At 35.5% G+C, this 21,154-nt stretch overlaps 1 protein-coding gene across 1 annotated transcript; it reads left to right on the forward strand.

Moving 5' to 3' along the window:
- Positions 1–959: 959 nt before the first annotated feature.
- Positions 960–1,367, forward strand: LOC136040036 (uncharacterized). The gene has a single exon (XM_065724102.1). It carries the CDS (start codon positions 960–962, stop codon positions 1,365–1,367), a length of 408 nt encoding a protein of 135 aa, XP_065580174.1.
- Positions 1,368–21,154: the final 19,787 nt, after the last annotated feature.

Raw genomic sequence — 21,154 nt, forward strand, 5'->3', positions numbered from 1 at the left:
TTTTGAGAAGCTCCCTGTATCCTACCGGCAGTCTGCACAATTATTATATCATCACTTGCATGAACTGGATGGATTTGAAAATGAACGTGGATTTAACAATATAAAAATTCACGATAAGCTCTATAATGCAACAGATTTATTAACAGACCTGATTTCAAATAGGAAGTCACGATATGCTATTGATTCAAACATTTTAAACTTTTTGGCTGACAGCAATATCCCCCTTAGTCTAATCAGAAATAAAGGCATTTTAAAAGACGTGCAAAATTTAAGAAGAATCAGTTCAGAACAAGTCACTGAAAGTGATGGATCTTTTGCAAGTGTTAACTCTACAGTTCTCGAGTCACCAAGCCAGTTACTAATCAAATCAGGACAACGATTCAAGACTGGTACTTTTAGAAGTCATTATTGACGACCATCAAAAAGCCCAACACAGATTTCGTTACTAAGGAAATGGCAAAAACGTATAAGCAAGTTTAGGAAAATATTGGCAATTCTGGCACTCTTTCCTCTTCACGCCGTCTTGAATTGGCTGCAAATACATCTCAACAAGAAGCTCGAAAGTTTTTGGAGAAGCAAGAGTCCTATACTTTGCATAGGAGAGCTGTTAGACTGAAACATTTTAGAAAAACTATAGAACTCTACCCCTTTGAGATTGCTCAAGCAGATTTAATGAGTTTGGATGAATCTTATGCCAGACATAATGCACCGTACAAGTTTTTACTGGTCATTATTGATGTTTTTTCACGCAAACTTTTGTAAAGCCATTTAAAAGTAAGCATGGAAGTGAAGTTGCAAAACAATTGGAGCAAGTGTTTTCTGAACAGACATTTAAAAAGATTCACATTGATAGAGGAAAGGAATTTTTGAATCCAATTGTGAAAAAGACTCTTGAAAAGTATCAAATTGAACTCTATCAAACCCATAGTCATCTGAAAGCTACAATAGTTGAAAGAAGCATGCGTGCACTTCGTTCTCAGCTAAGTGCATTTTGTACTCATTTTAATACATTTTCTTTTGTACCAAGACTTGACTTAGTTGTTTCTCAGTATAATAATTCACCGCATCGTAGCCTTGGAAATTTAGCACCGAATCAAGTAAACTTGCAAAACACACCTTATATTTCAGATTTTATGTATGGAAAATATGAAAGCAAGCAGAAAAGGCTTAGGAATCAATTACAAGTTGCTAGCGTTCAATCCACAGATCCAGTCACCTTTAAATTAGTGGATTTGTCAGATGAGCCTGTTCTTGGATGTTTTTATCAGAGTGAACTACAAAAAGTTCAAGAGCCCGATGAATACGTTATAAAGTACTTAGACGTCGAACATATCGTGGGGTTACACAGTGGCTTGTCCTTTGTCTAGGATACCCCACCTCTTTCAACACTTGGATAAACGCAGATCAAGCTAGAACTGTCAATTGAATCGTTCTATGTTTAATTTAGTACGGACGTCCCAGAGCCTGTTTATGATCAAACAAACAAGATTGCAGATTTCCTGACAAAGCTTAACCCCCCTATTGTGCTTCAAGGATCAGGATGGAAAATGGCCTTAGTATCCCTCCATTTAACCAATTCTTTCGATTCTTTGAGACAAGATCAAGACTATTTTTTCAAATTGTTTCGATTTGTTGGTGATACCAAAGACCCAAGCAAACATATAGGCACTAAAATAACGCTTCCAAAGAATAAGCGGTACAATACAATTCTGGAAATTATCCAAGACATGGATAATTTGGTTTATACCGGCAAAGACTCGGTTAATTTTCACTACAATAAACTATACGATCGTATCTATATACTAGGACTAAAAGTCGGCGAATCCTGCTATCCTAGTGATGGTTTGCGAGAATTTCTTGGATATAAAGAAAACATTATTGAGCCAGAACCGGATAATAATTTTCACCAGACTTATGGCATTGGCATTGGTTTGTCAAAGCTGCAAAATTCTCTGAAACCAATTAAATACAATGTTGATCGTCTGAGTGATCAGTTTGACCAAATGAAACTCTCAAATCAGCTGGTCCTATTTGGTTTAAAAGAAGACCCTTATCCAGAAGCTTCTGAAATCAGATTCCTTGGATTTTGCAGTACTAGATTTCCTGGTATTCCTGTGACCCAGAATGATATAGTTTCTGCTAGAAAGATTGGTAAACAAGGCTCAGGTTTGAAACCTCGTCCACTTGTTGTGGTATTTTGTAGTTCTAGAATGCAGCAGCTCATTCTTAGAGAAAAGAAATGTTTGCAAGGTAGTGGTGTCTTTATTTCTGAGTCACTCACAAAGTCTAGACTTCAGCTACTTAATTATACTAAATCAAAGCTTGGGAAGAGGTCTACATGGTCTAGTGGAGGAGAAATACTCACAAGCCTTTCTGATGGTAAAGTGATTACTGTCAAAGTGGCATCTCAAGTTGATACTCTCTATCAGTTAACTACAGCTCATCCAAGTCCATCCAAGCCCCTCCCAGGACTGAAATAAACCATTTCTTTTTTTTCAGCTCTGTTTTGTAAATTTATTTATGATCTAATAGTTTTTCTTATGTTTGCATAATGTTTGCATTTATGTCGTTTTACATTATTCATTTAAGTGGATTGCAAAAACCATTGATACCTCTTTCGTTCCTTTATTGTTTCACTTTTTTTTTTTTTTTTTGCCTTTGTCCCTGTACTTGTTTGTTATTATTTTTATTCCCTTTGAACCTAGTGGTTTATTATTGTTCTTTGTACTTGCAGTTGTTTTCTCCATTGTTGCCTATATGTCTTACCTTTCAATCTACCCTCTCTTACTTCAGCCTGCTTGTATGGATATTGTGTTCATTTGTAAAGTTAATGTATACATTTGTCATATGTAGCATATATGGGTGATTTCTCCTTTCTTTTGAATTCTTCTATTCTTAATTCAGTTATATTTGATCAGCCTAGTTGTGCTGGTAGACAAGAGGCACACACTTTTGACCCTCTCCTTGAATCTATGGTTAGTTCTAGCTGCAATTATCACACCACCATTGATTATTGTGATAACATTATATAATCACATAGGTCAAACAGCATAGCCATACACAAACAACCATAAAGAATAATCCATGGACAGGCAGTCATGTCGTCAATAAGTATAACTCGTCATTTACCAAACAATAGAAAAAATAATATAGACAAACAATTGTTGCTTTAATGTATTTTGTTGATTTCTAGTTGCTTTAATGTATTTTGTTTGAATGTGCGTGGAATAAGAGATAAGTGGGACAGTCTTAAATCGTATTTGTGGTCTAATAATTCTTGCCCTTTTGATGTCATAGGCTTGACAGAAACATGGTTATCTGATAGTGATAATTTTACAGCTTATGATATGGATGGTTATATTGCTATTCACGTCCCTAGAATGGTAACAAAGTGTTCTGGGGGTATTTCTTTGTTTATAAAATCTAATATTGAATTTTGTAGAAGATCTGACCTTGAATCCTTGTTTACATCAGTGGTGTCTAATAGTAGGACAGTTTATTCTCTTGTCATTGATCTGAAAAGCCAGTTTGCATGTGATACTGTTTGTTTGTTTCATAAGCCCCCTCCTTTTCCAACAAATCTGTTCTGTGATTTGCTTGATCAGCTTTCCGGTGTGGGGACTTTCTCTAAAAAACGAATTTGTGTTCTGGGAGACTTTAATTGCAATATGTTAAATGTTGGATTAAATGATGAATGTGACTATCTTTTTAATGTATTTTCTTCTTCAGGGCTTCTTCCTTCAATTTTTTTCCTTCTCGCGTTGACCCTTCAAGAAATTGTGCCACTTTTATAGATAATATTTTCACTTCTCATTCTCCTAATTTGAAGTTCTCTTCTGGTCTTGTCTTCACTGATCTTTCTGATCACTTTCCTATTTATCTATCACTATCTGTGCCTAAAACTGAGATTACTGTGGATGAGAAAGGTAAGTCTTCTTTTAGAACTTTTACAGATAAAGAAATTTCTAATTTAATACTTGGTCTTCAGAGTAATGATTGGTCTAGTGTTCTTGAAGCAAATGATGCTGATTGTGCAACTAGATTATTTTTGTATCGTATGGGAACTCTGTTGGATAAGCATTTTCCTCTTAGAAATAAGCCAAGGAATTTTACACCCAAATGCCCATGGATGTCTAGAGGTCTGATCAATGCAACCCATATGAAGGCGTCTTTGTTCAAGGCCGCATGTAAAAGTAAGACACAGGATGATCTTTTGAAGTATAAACATTACAAAAATGTGCTCACTTCTTCAGTTCGTTTAGCAAAAAAGCTGTATTTTTCGCGTCGAATTAATGAATGCAAGGGGAATTTGCGCAAGGTTTGGACTGTAATTAACGAAGCTCTCTCTGGCAAGAAACTCAAACATTCCTCCCCATGTCTTTATAGAAATGCTGATGGATCTGTTGTGGACAAAAAATCCTCAGCGAGTGCCTTCAATTCGTATTTCACCACACTTCCTTCAGTTCTAATTCCACCCCCGTGTAGAGTAAGTTTTTTTCCTTTGGCAGAGAAGTCTTTTTTCCTTTCCCCATTTAGTACTACTGAGATTTCTAGTATTATTTCTCAACTTCCTAGCAGTCGTTCAGTTGATAGTTTTGGTTTGAGTAATAATGTCCTTAAAAAAATTAGCCAGTTTGATTCTCATCCGATTTCACACATAACTAACCTCTCTCTCTCTTCTGGTATTTTCCCTCATTCATTTAAAGTTGCTACTGTTCTACCTTTGCACAAAAAAGGCGATTCGTCTCTAATTTTAAACTACAGACCTATTTCTCTTCTTCCCGTCATCTCAAAGGTTGTTGAAAAAGTAGTGTATCGTCGACTCTCTTCATTTGTATTTAGTACTAATTCGACTGATGGAAATTCTCTCATCACTAACCATCAGTATGGTTTTTGTCCCTCATTCTCTACCTTACATGCACTTACTGATGCTACAGAGTTTGTGCGTGTTAATCTGGACAAGGGCTTGTGTGTTTTGGGTCTATTTCTTGACTTTTCAAAGGCCTTTGATATGGTTGACCACAATGTTCTTCTGTCTAAACTATCCTTATTTGGTGTGCATGGAGTCCCACTAGAATGGTTTAGGTAGTACCTCTCAGATAGATCTCAGTATGTTTTGGTTAACCGTACTTCTTCCACTACTTTGCCTGTATTGAAAGTTATCCCACAAGGCTCTGTGCTTGGACCACCTTTGTTTCTAATCTACATTAATGATCTTGTTGATTGTCTTCATCCCCATGTTCACCCTGTTCTTTTTGCTGATCACAGTAACTTTTTCATTGCTGCGGTGGACCTGCCATCTGCCATCTTGACTGTTTTCTTTCTTTTAAACCGCATATAACTCACACACGTTCCTTAATCCTCCGCCAGTCTTCAATGTTGCACAGAATTAATTCGTTTCTTCCTCCTGATATTATGGTTTCTCTTTATTATGCTTTTATTCATCCTTACCTTTCTTATTGCTGCACTGTCTGGGGCAATACTAATAAATCTCTTCTCTGCTCACTTCAAAGAGCCCAAAATAGGGCAGTGAAGGCAACTTTTCTTCTCCCTCGGCTTTACCCTTCCTCTGATCTTTATAATGATACTGGAATAGCTCCACCGGATCATATTAAAGGTAGAAGTACTCTTTATTTAGCGCATTCTGCTTTTCTAGGTAGTCTTCCGCCGACCCTGCAGCAGTTTTTCTCAAGGACAGGCTCAGGTAGGTACTTTTCTTCTTTGCGTAATTCTTCTCGACGATTTATTTTACCAAAACGATCCTCTACAGCAGATCAGAGGCCTCCTGTATATCAGTCAATTCTATTATGGAACTCCATCCCTTCGGATGTCCCTCTTTTTCTTTCTGCAAAGGCATTATTTCGTCAGGTCTTTCCAGTTCAATGATTTTTGTCTCTCTTTTTAATTCTATCCCAATTTGTATATCACTTCTCTTCTTTTAAGATCATTTTCAGGTATATGTTAAATCTCCTTCTAAATCTTCTATCTGTTAAATGTCCTTGTCTTGTTCCAATGTTTTTTTTTTCTTGTATATATTTTATAATAGTGTTTTATTCTTGTTCTCTGTGGCCCATTACAAGCAAAGCTTCTTGGGCCTATTAACTGATTTACTTTTGTAATAGTTTTTCTTTTAGTATTAATAAATTGATTGATTGATTGATTGAAGGACCATTAGTCCCAGGGCTTTACTATCAGTGGAATTCAATCTTTGTGTACACGGACATTGTTCAGCGTTCACGTATTGAAAATACATCTGCTCCCATCTTAAGAATTCTCCCGAGAAAAACGACGAACGAGGAAGTGATTAGCTATTCGTTCCAGCCACTTATTTATTTAGATATAAGCAGACAAAACATTGAAATTGTTCATTTTAGTTTTAGAACTGAAAAGAATAACATCATACCCATTTATAGAGGACTAATCTCGCTTACAGTCGAATTTAGAGAAGATGAATAGCCGTAGACAATTTGTTTATCCCTCTGTAGACTGTTTTGTGAAAACAATACAAAACGGAGGTGGAATGGATTACTATCAAGGAAAAGCTACACCAATGGTTGGATATGGTGCCTTTAGCCAATTTTTTGGGAAAATGATGCGATTTGCGATACCTCTTTTAAGAAGATTTGTTGTTCCTGCGGCGTCTGATGTTGTTGGCAATACAATTACTGACTTTGAAAAAGGACAAGATTTGGTTCATCCTTGAAAAAAAATATACGAAATAAAGTACGTGACATTACGGAAAGTATGAAACAACGTGGAAGTGGTATAAGTAGACCACGAAAACGAAAATTGATCAGTTTGCAACGATCCAAGGTGAAAGCAAGACCTCTCCGGAAAATTAAGCGGTCAAAAGCAGATTTTTTGGCGAAAAATGAGTTTCCTTCCAACCGAAGACAGTGTGCCCTCAGTTAGTTCAGCCATCAGCTATTTTCAAAGCCCAAATGTTGATGCATCTGTCAAGTCTGCATATTTTGATCAAATCTACCCAGTATTCCCTTTATCGGATGATTCACCTATTCACTTTCGCTTTTCAAGTAACGAAAACTATTATTCTGACATGCGAAACAGTATTTTAGAATTAAAAGTCAAAGTTTTTGAATCAGATGGAAATCCTGTGACAGAGAGCGACAAAGTTTCATACGATGATGGGGGCATAATGAATACTTTATTCCAAAACATTCAAGTATTAGTCAATGATACGCTTGTATCGAGTGGTAATTCGTTAAGTGCCTACACTTCATTCGCATCGTATACATTATTAACGCCAAACAGTACAAAAAAGTCGCGTGGTTCAAACTCTGGTTTCTACACAAAATAATATATATATATATATATATATATATATATATATATATATATATATATATATATATATATATTATATATATATATATATATAGATATACATATATATATATATATATATATATATATATATATATATATATATATATAATATATATATATATATATATATATATATATATATATATATATATATATATATATATATATATATATATATATATATATATATATAAATATATACATATATATATCATGAAAAGAGAAATCACCAATACAACAGCACAAAAAAAAGAGAGAGAGAGAGACAGAAGGAGAAAAGGGAGACTGTTTTCCTAAATTAGTGATTAATATAGACCAGCACTTAAATGAGGCCTTAACCCTACTCATCCATACAATCACATAGGTCAAACAGCATAGCCATACACAACCAACCATAAAGAATAATCCATGGACAGGCAGTCATGTCGTCAATAAGTATAAGTCGTCATTTACCAAACAATAGAAAAAATAATATAGACAAATAATTCAGTGGCAACACCCAACATAAGGGCTCATCAGGAGAATACACTGGCAAATATAGGATTATATATATTTATATATATATATGTATATATATATATATATATATATATATATATATATATATATATATATATATATATATATAGTATATACATACATATATATATATATATATATATATATATATATATATATATATATATATATATATATATATATATATATATATATATATATATATATATATATATATATATATATATAATTTGTCCGTCTGTCTGTCGAGTGACGTCATTATATATATATATATATATATATAATTTGTCCGTTTGTCTGTCGAGTGACGTCATTATATGACGTCTGAATTATTTCATCATATACCAGTTCAAAAACGAATGTATTCAAGCCGAAGTAGCTGAGTTTGTAAAGCGTTATGTTCCAGGTTTCAGGTCCGAGAGGCTCCAGGTTCGAACCTTGGCTTTAGCGTTAATACAAAAGAAGAAAAGTAAAAAAGGTAAGAACTACAAAAAAAAACTAAAAAGAAATTACAAAAAAAATAAAAAAGCTAAAAAACTAAAAAAATAAGGTAAAAAACTAAAAAAGAAAAAAAAAAAAAAAATAAAAAAAGGTAAAAACTACAAAAAAAAAACTAAAAAGATAAAAACTAAAAACTAAGAAAAAAACGTAAAAAAAACTAAAAACTGAAAAAAAAAGGAAAAAAACTGAAAAATAATGGAGAAAAAGAAAACTAAAAACCGGGACACAGGGAATATAAATGACGACCGGGACACTCAAAGAGAAATTACAGACTGGGAAACTGGGACAATAATAACAACCGGGAGATATAAATGACAACCGGGACACTCAAAGATAAATTACAGACCGGGACACCGGGATTCAAATGACAACCAGGACACAGGGAATATAAATGACTACCGGGATGCTCAAAGAGAAATTACAGACTGGGACACTGGGACACAAATGACGACTGGGATACTGGGAATATAAATGACGACCGGGACACAGGGACATAACTACAAGGGGGCTACCGGGGGCACAATAGCATGCCGGGGGCATGTAAAAGAATAAACACTAAAATATGAATATATATATATATTTATATATATATATATATATATATATATATATATATATATATATATATATATATATATATATATATATATATATATATATATATATATATATATATATATATATATATAGCGTATAAAAAAAATTTGAAATAATTCAAATTCATAAAATAATAAATTTTAAGCTTAACCAAATACTAATGAAAATTAAATGGTAAACCCTTCACTTACTCATCCACAAAAACCAATTAGGCTATATTAAATAAATATATATTTCATAATTTTAATCAAATACCTTTAAATAAAATAATATGAAAAGGTTACTACTTTTAACTAAATTAAGAAAATTTAAGTAGTATGCCCCTAATGGCATTTACCACTGCCTTACCTCATTTTTTTTAATTATTTTATTAAACAATAAAATAGTTTTCTCTAAACTGATGTTGCTAATGTCAGAAAATTAGACAAAAAATAGGTAAATGTGGCATTTTCAATTCGATGGAATAAAGTAAAGAACGCATCTTTAGGTAGAAATACATTACATATTTACCTCTGCAGAAAGCAAAGGTTAAATTATGGCGTATAAATTTTGTAGTTAGCGCAAAGCAAAATCTATTTGGCAGAGTTTCTTTATGCAATTACCTAGCCTGTTGAAGCCGTGCCTTATAAAGACGGTATCTTCGATAAATCTTTATTCTGGGAGTGTTTGTCTTTAGATATAATATGTAAATTGTTTAAAATTATTTTAGTTTTTCTTTCTTAAATAGTAATCTTACACAATAATTCCCTTTTAACTTTTCAAATAAAATAATCTTAAGATTTATCATTAGAATATTTATTTCAATAGATAGAAGTGAACGAAAAAGTCGCTTTTTTGAACTATTTATTATACTGTTAATATTATAATGTATGGCGTTGTAAGTTAATGTCTCCTTTTTTCGTTCGAATAGTATGGCTATTCGTGAATTTAATCTTCAGGCTTGGACCTTTTTGAATTTCGGCGTATTCTTTTAAGTTCTTTTCATTCTTTGTCTGGTTGTTAAAAGGACTGCAAGTACTGTATTTTCCTTACGAGTTAAGCATTAACTTAAAAGGTTAAAATAACACATTTGATCAATTTCTCCCGAAGAATGGAGAGGAATATTTTCAGCGATTTCAGCCTGTAACAAAGTGGACAAAACCAGTAATGAATATTAAATTTTCGTTGTAATTTTCTTATCAATAATTGAAGATCTTGTTAATTTTTTTCCTTTTTTATTTTTATTTGAGATTCTTACTTCACCACAAGCAAGTTGATATTTTAGGGTATTTGCTAATTTTAAGCCAAATCTATATGTATGAGGTTGCGCAAAACTTAGATTGTAAACTTAGTCGCGCACTGCTCTGTGGATACTGTTAATATGATGCAAAAGGCGGCAACAAGTGAAGCAGATCTGAGCGCATATGCACATATGGAAGGAGCGAAAAAATGATCTCTTAATTACTTTGGGAGCAAAGTCAAAAGAACTTAATGAGCTCATTTATGCAAATGTCCCTGAATGACAGGCGTTATTCGGGGATCATTACTCACAGTTTCGAAAAACCCCATCATGCACAACAAAGAGCTTTCCTTCCCTGTGTAGAAGGAAAAGATGTTAAATTTGAAGCCAAATCTGGCAGTGGAAGAATCACTGCAGCTTCACTTTATGCATTAAACCAAATTGAGATACTTGATGGATAATGTTAAGTTGTGGTCATGACGCCTTCTTATCAAAGAGCAAAGCAAATAAGACGCCTTATCTCAGGTTTTGTGATCTATATTAAAGCAAAGTGTCTCGTTAAACGTCTCGAAAATGGAACCAAAAAATTAAAGGCTTCCAGAGTCCAGCCCGCATATCTTTGTAGGAACTCCAAATAGTATTTCCTGCATGATTGGACAGGGTGCTCTGGATACCGAGAACTTTAAACTGGTTGTACTTGATAAAGCTGGTGAGATGTTGTCTCGGCCTCGGGATTTTTGCAATCCAATCAAGGAAGTATTTTGTAGCCTGACTAGTAACAATAAGCAAGTTTTCCTATTGACATCTACTATGTCCGATGACGTCGAAGAAGTCACCAACCCGTTTATGCAGAATCCCATCCATATTTCTGAGACGGAAGAGAAGTTGTTTTTTAATAGTATCCCCCCCCCCTATATAAAGCCGTCCTGGCCGAGTTGGTTGGTGCGCTGGATTTGGGATCCTTTGTCTGAGAGGACGCGGGTTCGAATCCCAGTGTACCCAATTCTTCAGTTGGGACGGGGGTCAGTGGCGTGACTCTGTAAGCTTAGCCAGAGTCGACCCAGCTCTAAATGGGTACCTGGAGAAATCTGGGGAAGGTAAACAGGAAGGGTGTGTGAAAGCACAGGATGGCTGGCCCCCAACCCCCCATTGCACTTCCTGGCTGAAGGGCCAAGAAACGGAGATCAGCACCGCCGGTAGGGACTGCAAAGTCTAATGCCGTATTCTTTACCTTTTTACCTCCCTATATCTGGGCAGTGAACGACGAAGGAAGATTGCAGACTCTTGTTGAACTCTACATGAAATCTACTAAAACCTGTTCCCGTCTTTTAATCTTCACAAGAGATACTATGAAAAAGTCTTACTGCCAGGCGTTTTGCTTTTTCATCCATGGATGACAGTGTGGACAAAAAAAGCGCAAGAAAAATATGAAAAAATATAATTCTGGAAAATGTCGTTTGCTAATCACAACGGACTGTTCGGATTGCCAACTTAAAAGTTTAAATATGACGCATTTGATCAATTTCTCACGAAGAATGGAAAGGAATATTTTGAGCGATTTTCAGCCTATAACAAAGTGGACAAAACCAATAGTGAATATTAAATTTTTGTTGTAATTTTCTTGTCAATAATTGAAGACTTGTTAAATTTTTTCCTTTTTTGTTTTTGTTTGAGTACTTGATTTTTACTTCACCCCTAGCGGATTGATTTTTTGGGGTATTTGCTAATTCTAGGCCAAATCTATATGTATGAGGTTGGGCAAAACTTTATTGTAAACTAATTAGTAAACTTAGTTGCGAATGATCTGTGGGTACTGTTAATATGATGCACAAGGTGGAACAATTGATGCAGGTGTGAGCGCATATGCGCGTATAGAATGAGCAAAACAAATGATCTCTTCATTACTTCGGGAGCAAAGTAAAAAGAACTTAATGAGCTCATTTGTGCAAATATCCCTGAATGACAGGCTTTATTCGGGGATCATTACTCAAGGTTTCGAAAAACCCCATTATGCACAACAAAGAGCTTTGTTTCCATGTGTAGAAGAAAAAGATGTTAAATCTGAAGCCAAGTCTGGCAGTGGAAGAATCACTGCAGCTTCAATTTACCCATTAAACCAAATTGAGATACAGGATGGATCATGTCAAGTTGTAGTCATGACGCCATCTTGTCAAAGAGCAAAGCAAATAAGACGCCTTATCCCAGGTTTTGGCTTCTATATGCAAGCAAAGTGTCTCGTTACACGTCTTGAAAATGAAACTAAAAAATTAAAGACTTACAAAGAGTCCAGCCCGCATATCGTTGTAGGAACTCCAGATAGTATTTTCTGCATAATTGGACAGGGTGCCCTGAATAACGAGAACATTAAACTGTTGTCTCGAACTCGGGATTTTCGCAATCCAATAAAACGAAGTATTTCGTAACCTGTCTAGTAACAATAACCAGGTTTTCCTATTGACGTCTACTATGTCAGATGACGTCGAAGAAATCGCCAACGCGTTAATGCAAAATCCCATCCATATTTCCGTGACGGAAGAGAAGTTGGTTTTTAATAGTATCCCTCATCACTATATCTGGAAAGTGTACGACGAAGGAAGATTTCAGACTCTTGTTGGACTCTACATCAGATATTAAAACCTGTTCCCGTCTTGTAACCTTCATAAAAGATACTCACGGCGTTGAATTACTAAGAAAAAGTCTTACTGTCAGGCGTTTCGCTTTTTCGTCCATGAATGATAGTATGGACCAGAAATAGTCCAAGAAAAATATGAAAAAATTTTATTCTGGAAAAAGTCGTTTGCTAATCACAAAGGACTGTTCGGATTGCCAACTTAAAAGGTTAAATATGACGCATTTGATCGATTTCTCCCGAAGAATGGAGAGGAATATTTTCAGCGATTTTCAGCCTGTAACAAAGTGGACAACTTCGGCGTCATAAACTTTGTTACAGGAGGTGACGCACCCGTACTTCTTGACATCCAGAATCGTTTCAATGCCATGGTGGAAATTACCGCTCTATACGACGCTGTGTGATGAGTCTGGATTACTCTATTGTGATAAGTGTTAGGGAAAGCCTCGATAAATAATTGAAATTTAGATCATCCATTGTTTGTTTTATTTGTGTTGTCGACCAATTAGTGCTAATTATATTACAACACCGTATTCTGTAAAGTAATTTCTTTCATTGTTTTTATTACTGGTCTTAAATGTTAAATATGTAAAAGTGCAGATACTCGGAAGTGTCAAGCAGTGAAGAAATGTCTCTTGAACAAAGTGATTGATGTATTCAAGTTTTGTTCATAAATTGTTGTATATAACTTCATGATAGGTAGTTTAATTTTATTTATATTAAACGATTCCGCTGTTTATAAAATATTGAACTGTCTCTGAAAAGAAAGAGAAAAAACGGAAGGCTAAATTACTCCTCCATTGGCTTACGCAGTTCACAATTTTATAAGGGGGGTGGGTGTTGGCCTATATGTTACAGGAGGACAATGATGAATGAGTTAAAGAGAATAGTTCAAAATTTGGGCAAAAAGACATAATTGATCAAGTAAAAAAAATTCTATGTCACAAATTCTACTTCCGGAAGAAATGGAAAAATAACTTTGGAACTGCCATCTCAAGAAGATGAACAAATGCAGTAACAGTTTTCAGTGAAAAATCAGATTTGACAAATTATATACCTAAACACTCTACCGAAAAAAAAAAAATTCTAGAATGATTGTTAAAAACGTCCCTAGGTCAAATGAAAAAGAACACCCACGAGAATCCCTTTTGAATCACAATTTATATGTCTCAAGACTAGCAGTTAAAGGAGGAGCATTCAAAATAGTGACGATTATTCACAAAGGAGAAAATAAAACCCCTGCTGTTGTTGAAGTCTCTCCAAAGATGCGTAAATGTATAAAAGACCACCATATCTGAAATTAGGGTTCATGTTGCACGAATGTGAAGATTATATCTGCCTATTAAGATGCTACAAATGCTGTTTGTATGGACACGAAAGCAGCAATTGCAAAGGAGTTACCCTTTGTCCCTATTGCTCTGGAGAAAAAGAATATATGTCATGCTCATCTTCTCGACCCTCCTGCCGACCAAGTCAGTCAAAAGGAATTACAGGAGCCAGACATACTTCGCACAACATAAATAAATGCCCTACCGCAAGAAAAATAAATGATTTAATACAAAATAGTATTGAATATTCTTGTGAATAGCTTTGATTCAAAGAGTGGTTTAAAGTTCCTTCAAGTCAACTTGCCACATTCTTATTGTTCAATGGTAACATTAGAAAAGACCCTAGATGATTAGAAACCTGATTTAGTACTTCTACAAGAACCCTATGCGAGTAAATCCGGAAATATTTCGTGCATACCATCAAATCACAATAGCTTTTTTAAAATTTGATCCTGGTAAGAGGTTTAATAGTGCAGCAATATCAGTTAAGAGTGGAATGAAAGCTGATATTCATCATGAAGATTCTAGAAATGAGATGGTTTTTGTGTCTCTATACCTCAAGAGTAGAACAATTACAGTGTCCTCTTTATATTGCCCTCCATCAGTGAATTCCTTAGCTTACCAGTTTAATATCCTAGACAATGTGAAACTTATTTAAACTTATCGTTCGAATACTTTTTGTTTGTTGAAAAAGATTATGCAATACTAATATCACTGAAATGTTCATATGATGGGATTCCAGACTGTCCATAAATCCAACAGCTTTTCAGAGTGCTTTTCCGTGTGCGTTGCAAGGTCATCAAAAATCACTAAAGAATTTGACTTGAGGTTGTCAAGAATCCCGAAGTTCTGAATAAAACGGACATATGGCATTTCTTCTTTTATTTTATCATATATTGTCTGCCATGCTCGATAACAATAGTAAATTCCTCTTGGAGGCTTTTCAAATAGTTTTTCGTTCTCTTGAATTAATTTAGATATGAAAACACTTTTCCCCGACATCGATGGGCCAGCAATAATTATCCGAAATGGTGTTTCAATTTTAAACATGTTGACTGATTGCTTTTCTTCTTTAAACTGTCACTTTTCAAGATTATCCCCTCCTCTTACAGATTATCTATATCCAGTTCTCTGAAGAAAAAAAAGTGTTGTTTGTAAATGTCCTTAAGAAAGTTTTTGCAGTCTTCACAACAATGGATTAAAAGATTGTTCCGTTTTTGAATAATTGCTCTAACCTCTTGAGGTTTTCTTTCTTTTTTAGCAATATAGTATAACACTATGTTCTGTAAACAGTCACTAATCGCATCTTCAAAGTCACATACCCCACTATGGCTACTATAGCCTGCTAATTTTGCATCCAACGTTAAAACGTCCAAAATTGTTGATTTGTTGCATTTACATACTCTTCCGTTTTCTAAGAACATTATCTGTAGCTCAGGTAAAGAATTGCATGAAAGACACACTCGATTATTTAAAATGTTCCAATTGTTGTAGTCCATAAATGTTTTACACTTGCATTTATATCTTACTATAAGATTCTTACATAGGATTTCTAAACACTCACAAAGAAAACTAACTGTAGTATACATATTTTCACTAGCACTTTCTATACAATACTAAATTTGTTTTTGAAAATGTCAATCATATTTGATATCACTTCATTTCTTCAATTTTGTAATGTCCAAGAGGAAGGGTAGTGATCCCATCATCAAAAATATATACTTTGTCCGAAACACCAGAGATGGCAGTACGGACAACTTCCATTGTATATAATTTCAACTTGAGAGATCTTATGGCGTTTGTTGTAGTTCTAATGACCATTCCTTCAAAAACAACTTCTTTAAATCTTTCCGCCGTTAGATATTTCTTCATCGGATGTTTTGATGTTCCTTTGGCAGCCTTCTTTATTTTTTTTTCTGCGTTACGACACAGTAGCATTTAGGCGAAGCGGCGATTAATTCTTTGAACGTATCGCTTCATAGTTCGTTTTTAAGCCTGCCAAATTTATTCTTCTTCTGGCTATTTACCAGATGGGGATATTTGATGGGGTACCAATTGGATGTCCATGATGGGTCAGAGGGTTGGGGATGTCAAATCGCCGATAAAATACTTTGTAAATATCTTAACAAAGACTGAGTCAGTATCAGAATAAGCTAAATAAATTTTCCCAGAAAGAGGCCCACCATAATATGGAACTAGATTGTCCCAAAATGTCTCACCCATAATTTTCTTGGATATAGATAGGATGGCTGCACCAGCTGCAATATTTTTATTCAGGAGGGCATGTCTCTTTTTTCTGAATATCAGCCCAAGATTCTCATTAACTATTGTATGGTGTAGGGTAATTTCTTTTTTGTAGCCAAAAGATGCGAGCAATCTATTTGTTGAAGTCCATGGGATCTTGTCTTCCTTTATGCGTTTTTGGTTGTATGGGGACAAATCTTCAAAGCAGATTTTCTACCTGGAAATAGGGTGTGGCATCATTTGATAATAGTCGTGGAATTTCTCCGCTAACTGTCACAAAATAGCCATACTCTCCATTCTCTTTTATAGTAAAAAAGTCGCGTTAATCATGAGATTCTAAAATTTTATAGTCACCAATGGGCATTTTATAATTTGACATGCAGTTTCCATATAGTCCATTATGATCTAAACTCAAACCGTAGCTCAGATTATCAGGATGAGTAGGGTCAAATTTAATGTACCAATAGTTATGGAATACCAGACCACCACATATAGCTTTTTCAATCTTAAGATGAATTTCTAAATCTTCAATTAAGTGGATTTTATGTGGAGCTGCAAATTTCAGCATTAGTTGGTATGCTAAAGATGGTATTGAAAAATTTGGGTCTAAACTATAAAGATCTAGTACATCTTCAACAAAGGTCATAAAAACATCCGCTATAGTTAACACGTCTGATGCGAGATAAACTCCGCAATAATGCCACAAATTTTTGCACTCGAAGACATCCAAAACTTCTTGCACAAGATCGTCTTCTTCTGTACTTATATCCTTTTGGTTGAGATCATCATAAAATGATGCTTGAGATGGTAAACTTGGTTCTTCAAACCGTGTAAATTCATCCATATAACTATACGGGAAAACACCCTTTTGCGTAAGTAGATTGTATTGATGATCATTTGAAAATTTCTGTCGTAGGATTTGGAAAGACTCTGGATCTTCAGCCTTATGTACAGCAATCAAATTTTCCAAGGATTTTGGCAGGAATGCAAAAGTGTCAAAGAAGAGAATTGAATAGCGGCGTTTTCGGTTATTTTCAAGGCTCCGGGACCAGCTAATTTTTAAGGTGAGAAATTTTTCGCTTGATTTAGCCAATGGTTCGTACAGTGGATTAAAACCTTCAATTTGTGAAAGGGATTCCAAAACATGTTTTATGTCATAACTTAAATTATGGATCCCAACCGGAATATACCGCTTATATCTTAGAACGGTGTTACATGTCGAGTGAGCCAAACATTCAAATTTCGTTCCTTTTATATAATGGCAGTGGTGTCTGACTGTTCTATCTCCTACTTTTTTCAGTTTTTCGATCAGGGGTTTTTCACATATACCAAAATTAGTCTCTTGAAATTTATGACTATCTTTTTCAGTAATTATCATCTCGTATCATATATTAAAAGTATCATATATTTCGTCTAAGCAGTTTTGTGCGTCTTGAATAAGAAATATCAAGTAAAGTAAAAGATTCATTCAGACTTCGTCCAGTTAAGACCAGTGTTGAAAAAGGATTATATTTCGAATAGTGATTTAAGTGTTACGCAATAGAGTTAACTGATACGTTTTGTAAAAGTACTGGATCTAATTACTCAGTGACGAAGAAATTAAATCTTTTTTGGATACTTTTTCTGGATATATTTAATGAGAAACTGACGAAGGCTGGCACGTGTATAAATAAGAAAGGGAATTAAAACTCGCTTGTGATCAAACGTTTCTGGCGGACTGGATTATCCTCCCTGCATTTATTGAAGGTGGGGGGTCGTTTGAGAAACGAATAAGCCCTCCTTGCGAGTAAGTCTCGTTTCAAGTCATTCTAAGCAAATTCAACAGCTATTATAGCAAGAATGGTGGTAACAGAGGCATTCGTGGAAAAGATTTTGAAGGAGGCCGTCGCTAAACTTGATTCCAGGCCATCTGCAATCTCAGTGAGTCAGACAGCAACAAAAGATCAGTTATCTGCGGAAATTGCGTCGCAATTTAATCAGCTAAAATCGGAAATCGTAAAACTGAAGCCTGAGATTGAAGAAAAGGACACAATAATCGCTGCGCTTCAATCTACACTAGATGTTCAAATAAAAGCGACTGACTCGACCAACCAGAGACTTTTGGAGCTAGAAGTACGAGATCGGAGGCTGAACCTTATATTACACGGACTAACGAAAGAAAAACATGGCGAAACTCTACAAGCTAATTTCGAAGAAGTCATGAAAAACAACCTTGGTCTCGAAGACAGCCCCAAGATAACAAGGCTATTCCGAATTAAACAAAGGTTCGACAATGTGTCTGTTCGTGCATCGAATTCCACCAAAAAGGCAGCACCGCCTGTTATGTTCTCGTGCCTGAATGAATGGGAGGTTCAAACTGTACTAAAATCTGTTGGGAAACTAAAAGGATCGGGCATGCGGATATGCACTGACCTGCCTCCTGAACTCAACGTGCGAAGAAACCTGTTACTGGCAAAAGCAAAAGAAATACGCGAGTCGAAGTCTGTTGCATTCGTTCGACTTAAGCAAAATGGTTCGTCTTTAAAGTTGGAAGTGAGAAATGCTAGCAATGATCAATGGATTGCATACGATGATGTTGCTGTATCTTAAAGGATAATATGAAAAAAACTTCGTTTTCTTAAAGAGTTAAAGAGGCTGCGTCCCAAAGTCGAACCTTAAAACGTACAGGAATTAGAAGAGGCAGTTGGGGGGCTGCCGCCCCCCAAACCCCCAGCTTTTAAAGACTCTTTTGTACAGGTTTTATGTTTTTTGCTAAATCCCCGCTCTTGGCTTCGGAAAGGCCCTCTTTTAATTAACAAAAAATTGAAATGAATGAATAATGGAATAACTTCGAAAAATGTTAAACACAAGAGGACAGGAGAACCATTGCGCCGAAACTAGTAATTAGTAACAATGAAGTCCCCCTACAAAAAAAAACCTGTACAAAAGAGTCTTTAAAAGCTGGGGGTTTGGGGGGCGGCACCCCCCCCAACTGCCTCTTCTAATTCCTGTACGTTTTAAGGTTCGACTTTGGGACGCAGCCTCTTTAACTCTTTAAGAAAACGAATTTTTTTTCATATTATTTCTGTACGTTTTTCTACAATCCATGGTGGATGTAATTTAATAATTCCTGTACTCCTCGTACAGGAATTAGGAGAGGAACTTGGGAGGCTGCCCCCCCCGCTTTTAGATCATTGTATAAAATAGAAAAAACAGATAGAATGACCGAAATGTTTCTTTTGCTCATAAGAAGCTAATATTCTGTTATCTCTCAATTGATAAGCTGTCCAGGTGTTATCAAAATTATATTTCCAATTACATAATTTAATTTCTGGAATGGAGCTGGATTTTTATGATGCTTGCAGTCATTCTCGCCGTGCCGAGCTGATTATTTTGATGTACTTGAATGTTGATATTCGTAACTTTTAAGAATTTCAAAATTAACATGGGACTATTAGACTATTAGGACTATAAGAAGACTATTAGGAGAGGCCAATCCCCCACTTTTAAAGACTCTTTTGTACAGGTTTAATTTTTTTTCATATTAATTCTGTACGTTTTTCTACAATCCATGGTGGATGTAATTTAATAATTCCTGTACTCCTCGTACAGGAATTAGGAGAGGAACCCCCCCCCGTTTTTAAATCATTGTATAAAATAGAAAAAAATAGATAGAATGACCGAAATGTTTCTTTTGCTCATAAGAAGCTAATATTCTGTTATCTCTCAAATGATAAGCTGTCCAGGTGTTATCAAAATTTTTTTGATGTTGTGAAAAAACCGCCCGTAAGGGACTTGAACCCTTGACTCGAGGATTAAGAGTCCCACGCTCTACCGACTGAGCTAAACACTTGCATGTGTGTAAATATAACTTCTCAATAACTTTTAAAATTTTCAAATTAACATGGGCTCTTATGGAGAGAAATCCGTTAATTAAGTAGCTAATGCGTGGTTTCTGGAAAACAGGGAAGGAGTTATCGGATCGAGCTGAAATTTCGCGGATAAGCTCCTGGGCCGTAGGGGACCTTAACTTGTGGATTTCAGCCCGATCGGACAACGTTAAAAGGGGGGGGGGGGGGTTGGAGGGTCGAAACTTTCGGGGGGTTAAGATTTTCCTACGAAACTTTCCAGGAAAATTACTCGGAGAATTCCGCATCGAATGAGTCTTCGTACACCCAGATCCGATGTCGGATGTGACCTGTAGGCGTCTAGGAAAAAAAAGTAAATGAATTTTAAGTGGCTATGCGTGGTTTCTGGAAAACAGGGAAGGAGTTATCGGATCGAGCTGAAATTTCGCGGATAAGCTCCTGGGCCCTAGGGGACCTTAACTTGTGAATTTCAGCCCGATCGGACAACGTTAAAGGGGGGCTGGGGTTGACGAGTCGAAACTTTCGGCCAGATTTTCCCCATGAAGGAAAAGTTGGAGGGGGATGAAATTTTGCAGGTTTCTTAGTCGGAGCTCGGGCTACGAAATGCATCCCTCCCCATCCCTCTGCGACCACTGAAACCGAAGATCGCTTAACATTGTCGTGTGTCGCCTCTTTATAGAGGCACGAGTGTGCCTCCTTGATGTTGTGAAAAAAACCGCCCGTAAGGGACTTGAACCCTTGACCCAAGGATTAAGAGTCCCACGCTCTACCGACTGAGCTAAACACTTGCATGTGTGTAAATATAACTTCTCAATAACTTTTAAAAATTTCAAATTAACATGGGCTCTTATGGAGAGAAATCCGTTAATTAAGTAGCTAATGCGTGGTTTCTGGAAAACAGGGAAGGAGTTATCGGATCGAG

Source organism: Artemia franciscana, chromosome 20 (assembly GCF_032884065.1).
Source record: "Artemia franciscana chromosome 20, ASM3288406v1, whole genome shotgun sequence".
NCBI lineage: Eukaryota > Metazoa > Arthropoda > Branchiopoda > Anostraca > Artemiidae > Artemia > Artemia franciscana.

Bases quoted from the DNA above. Each gene is read 5' to 3' on its own strand.
- LOC136040036 (XM_065724102.1), top strand. From the start codon at position 960: ATGCGTGCACTTCGTTCTCAGCTAAGTGCATTTTGTACTCATTTTAAT.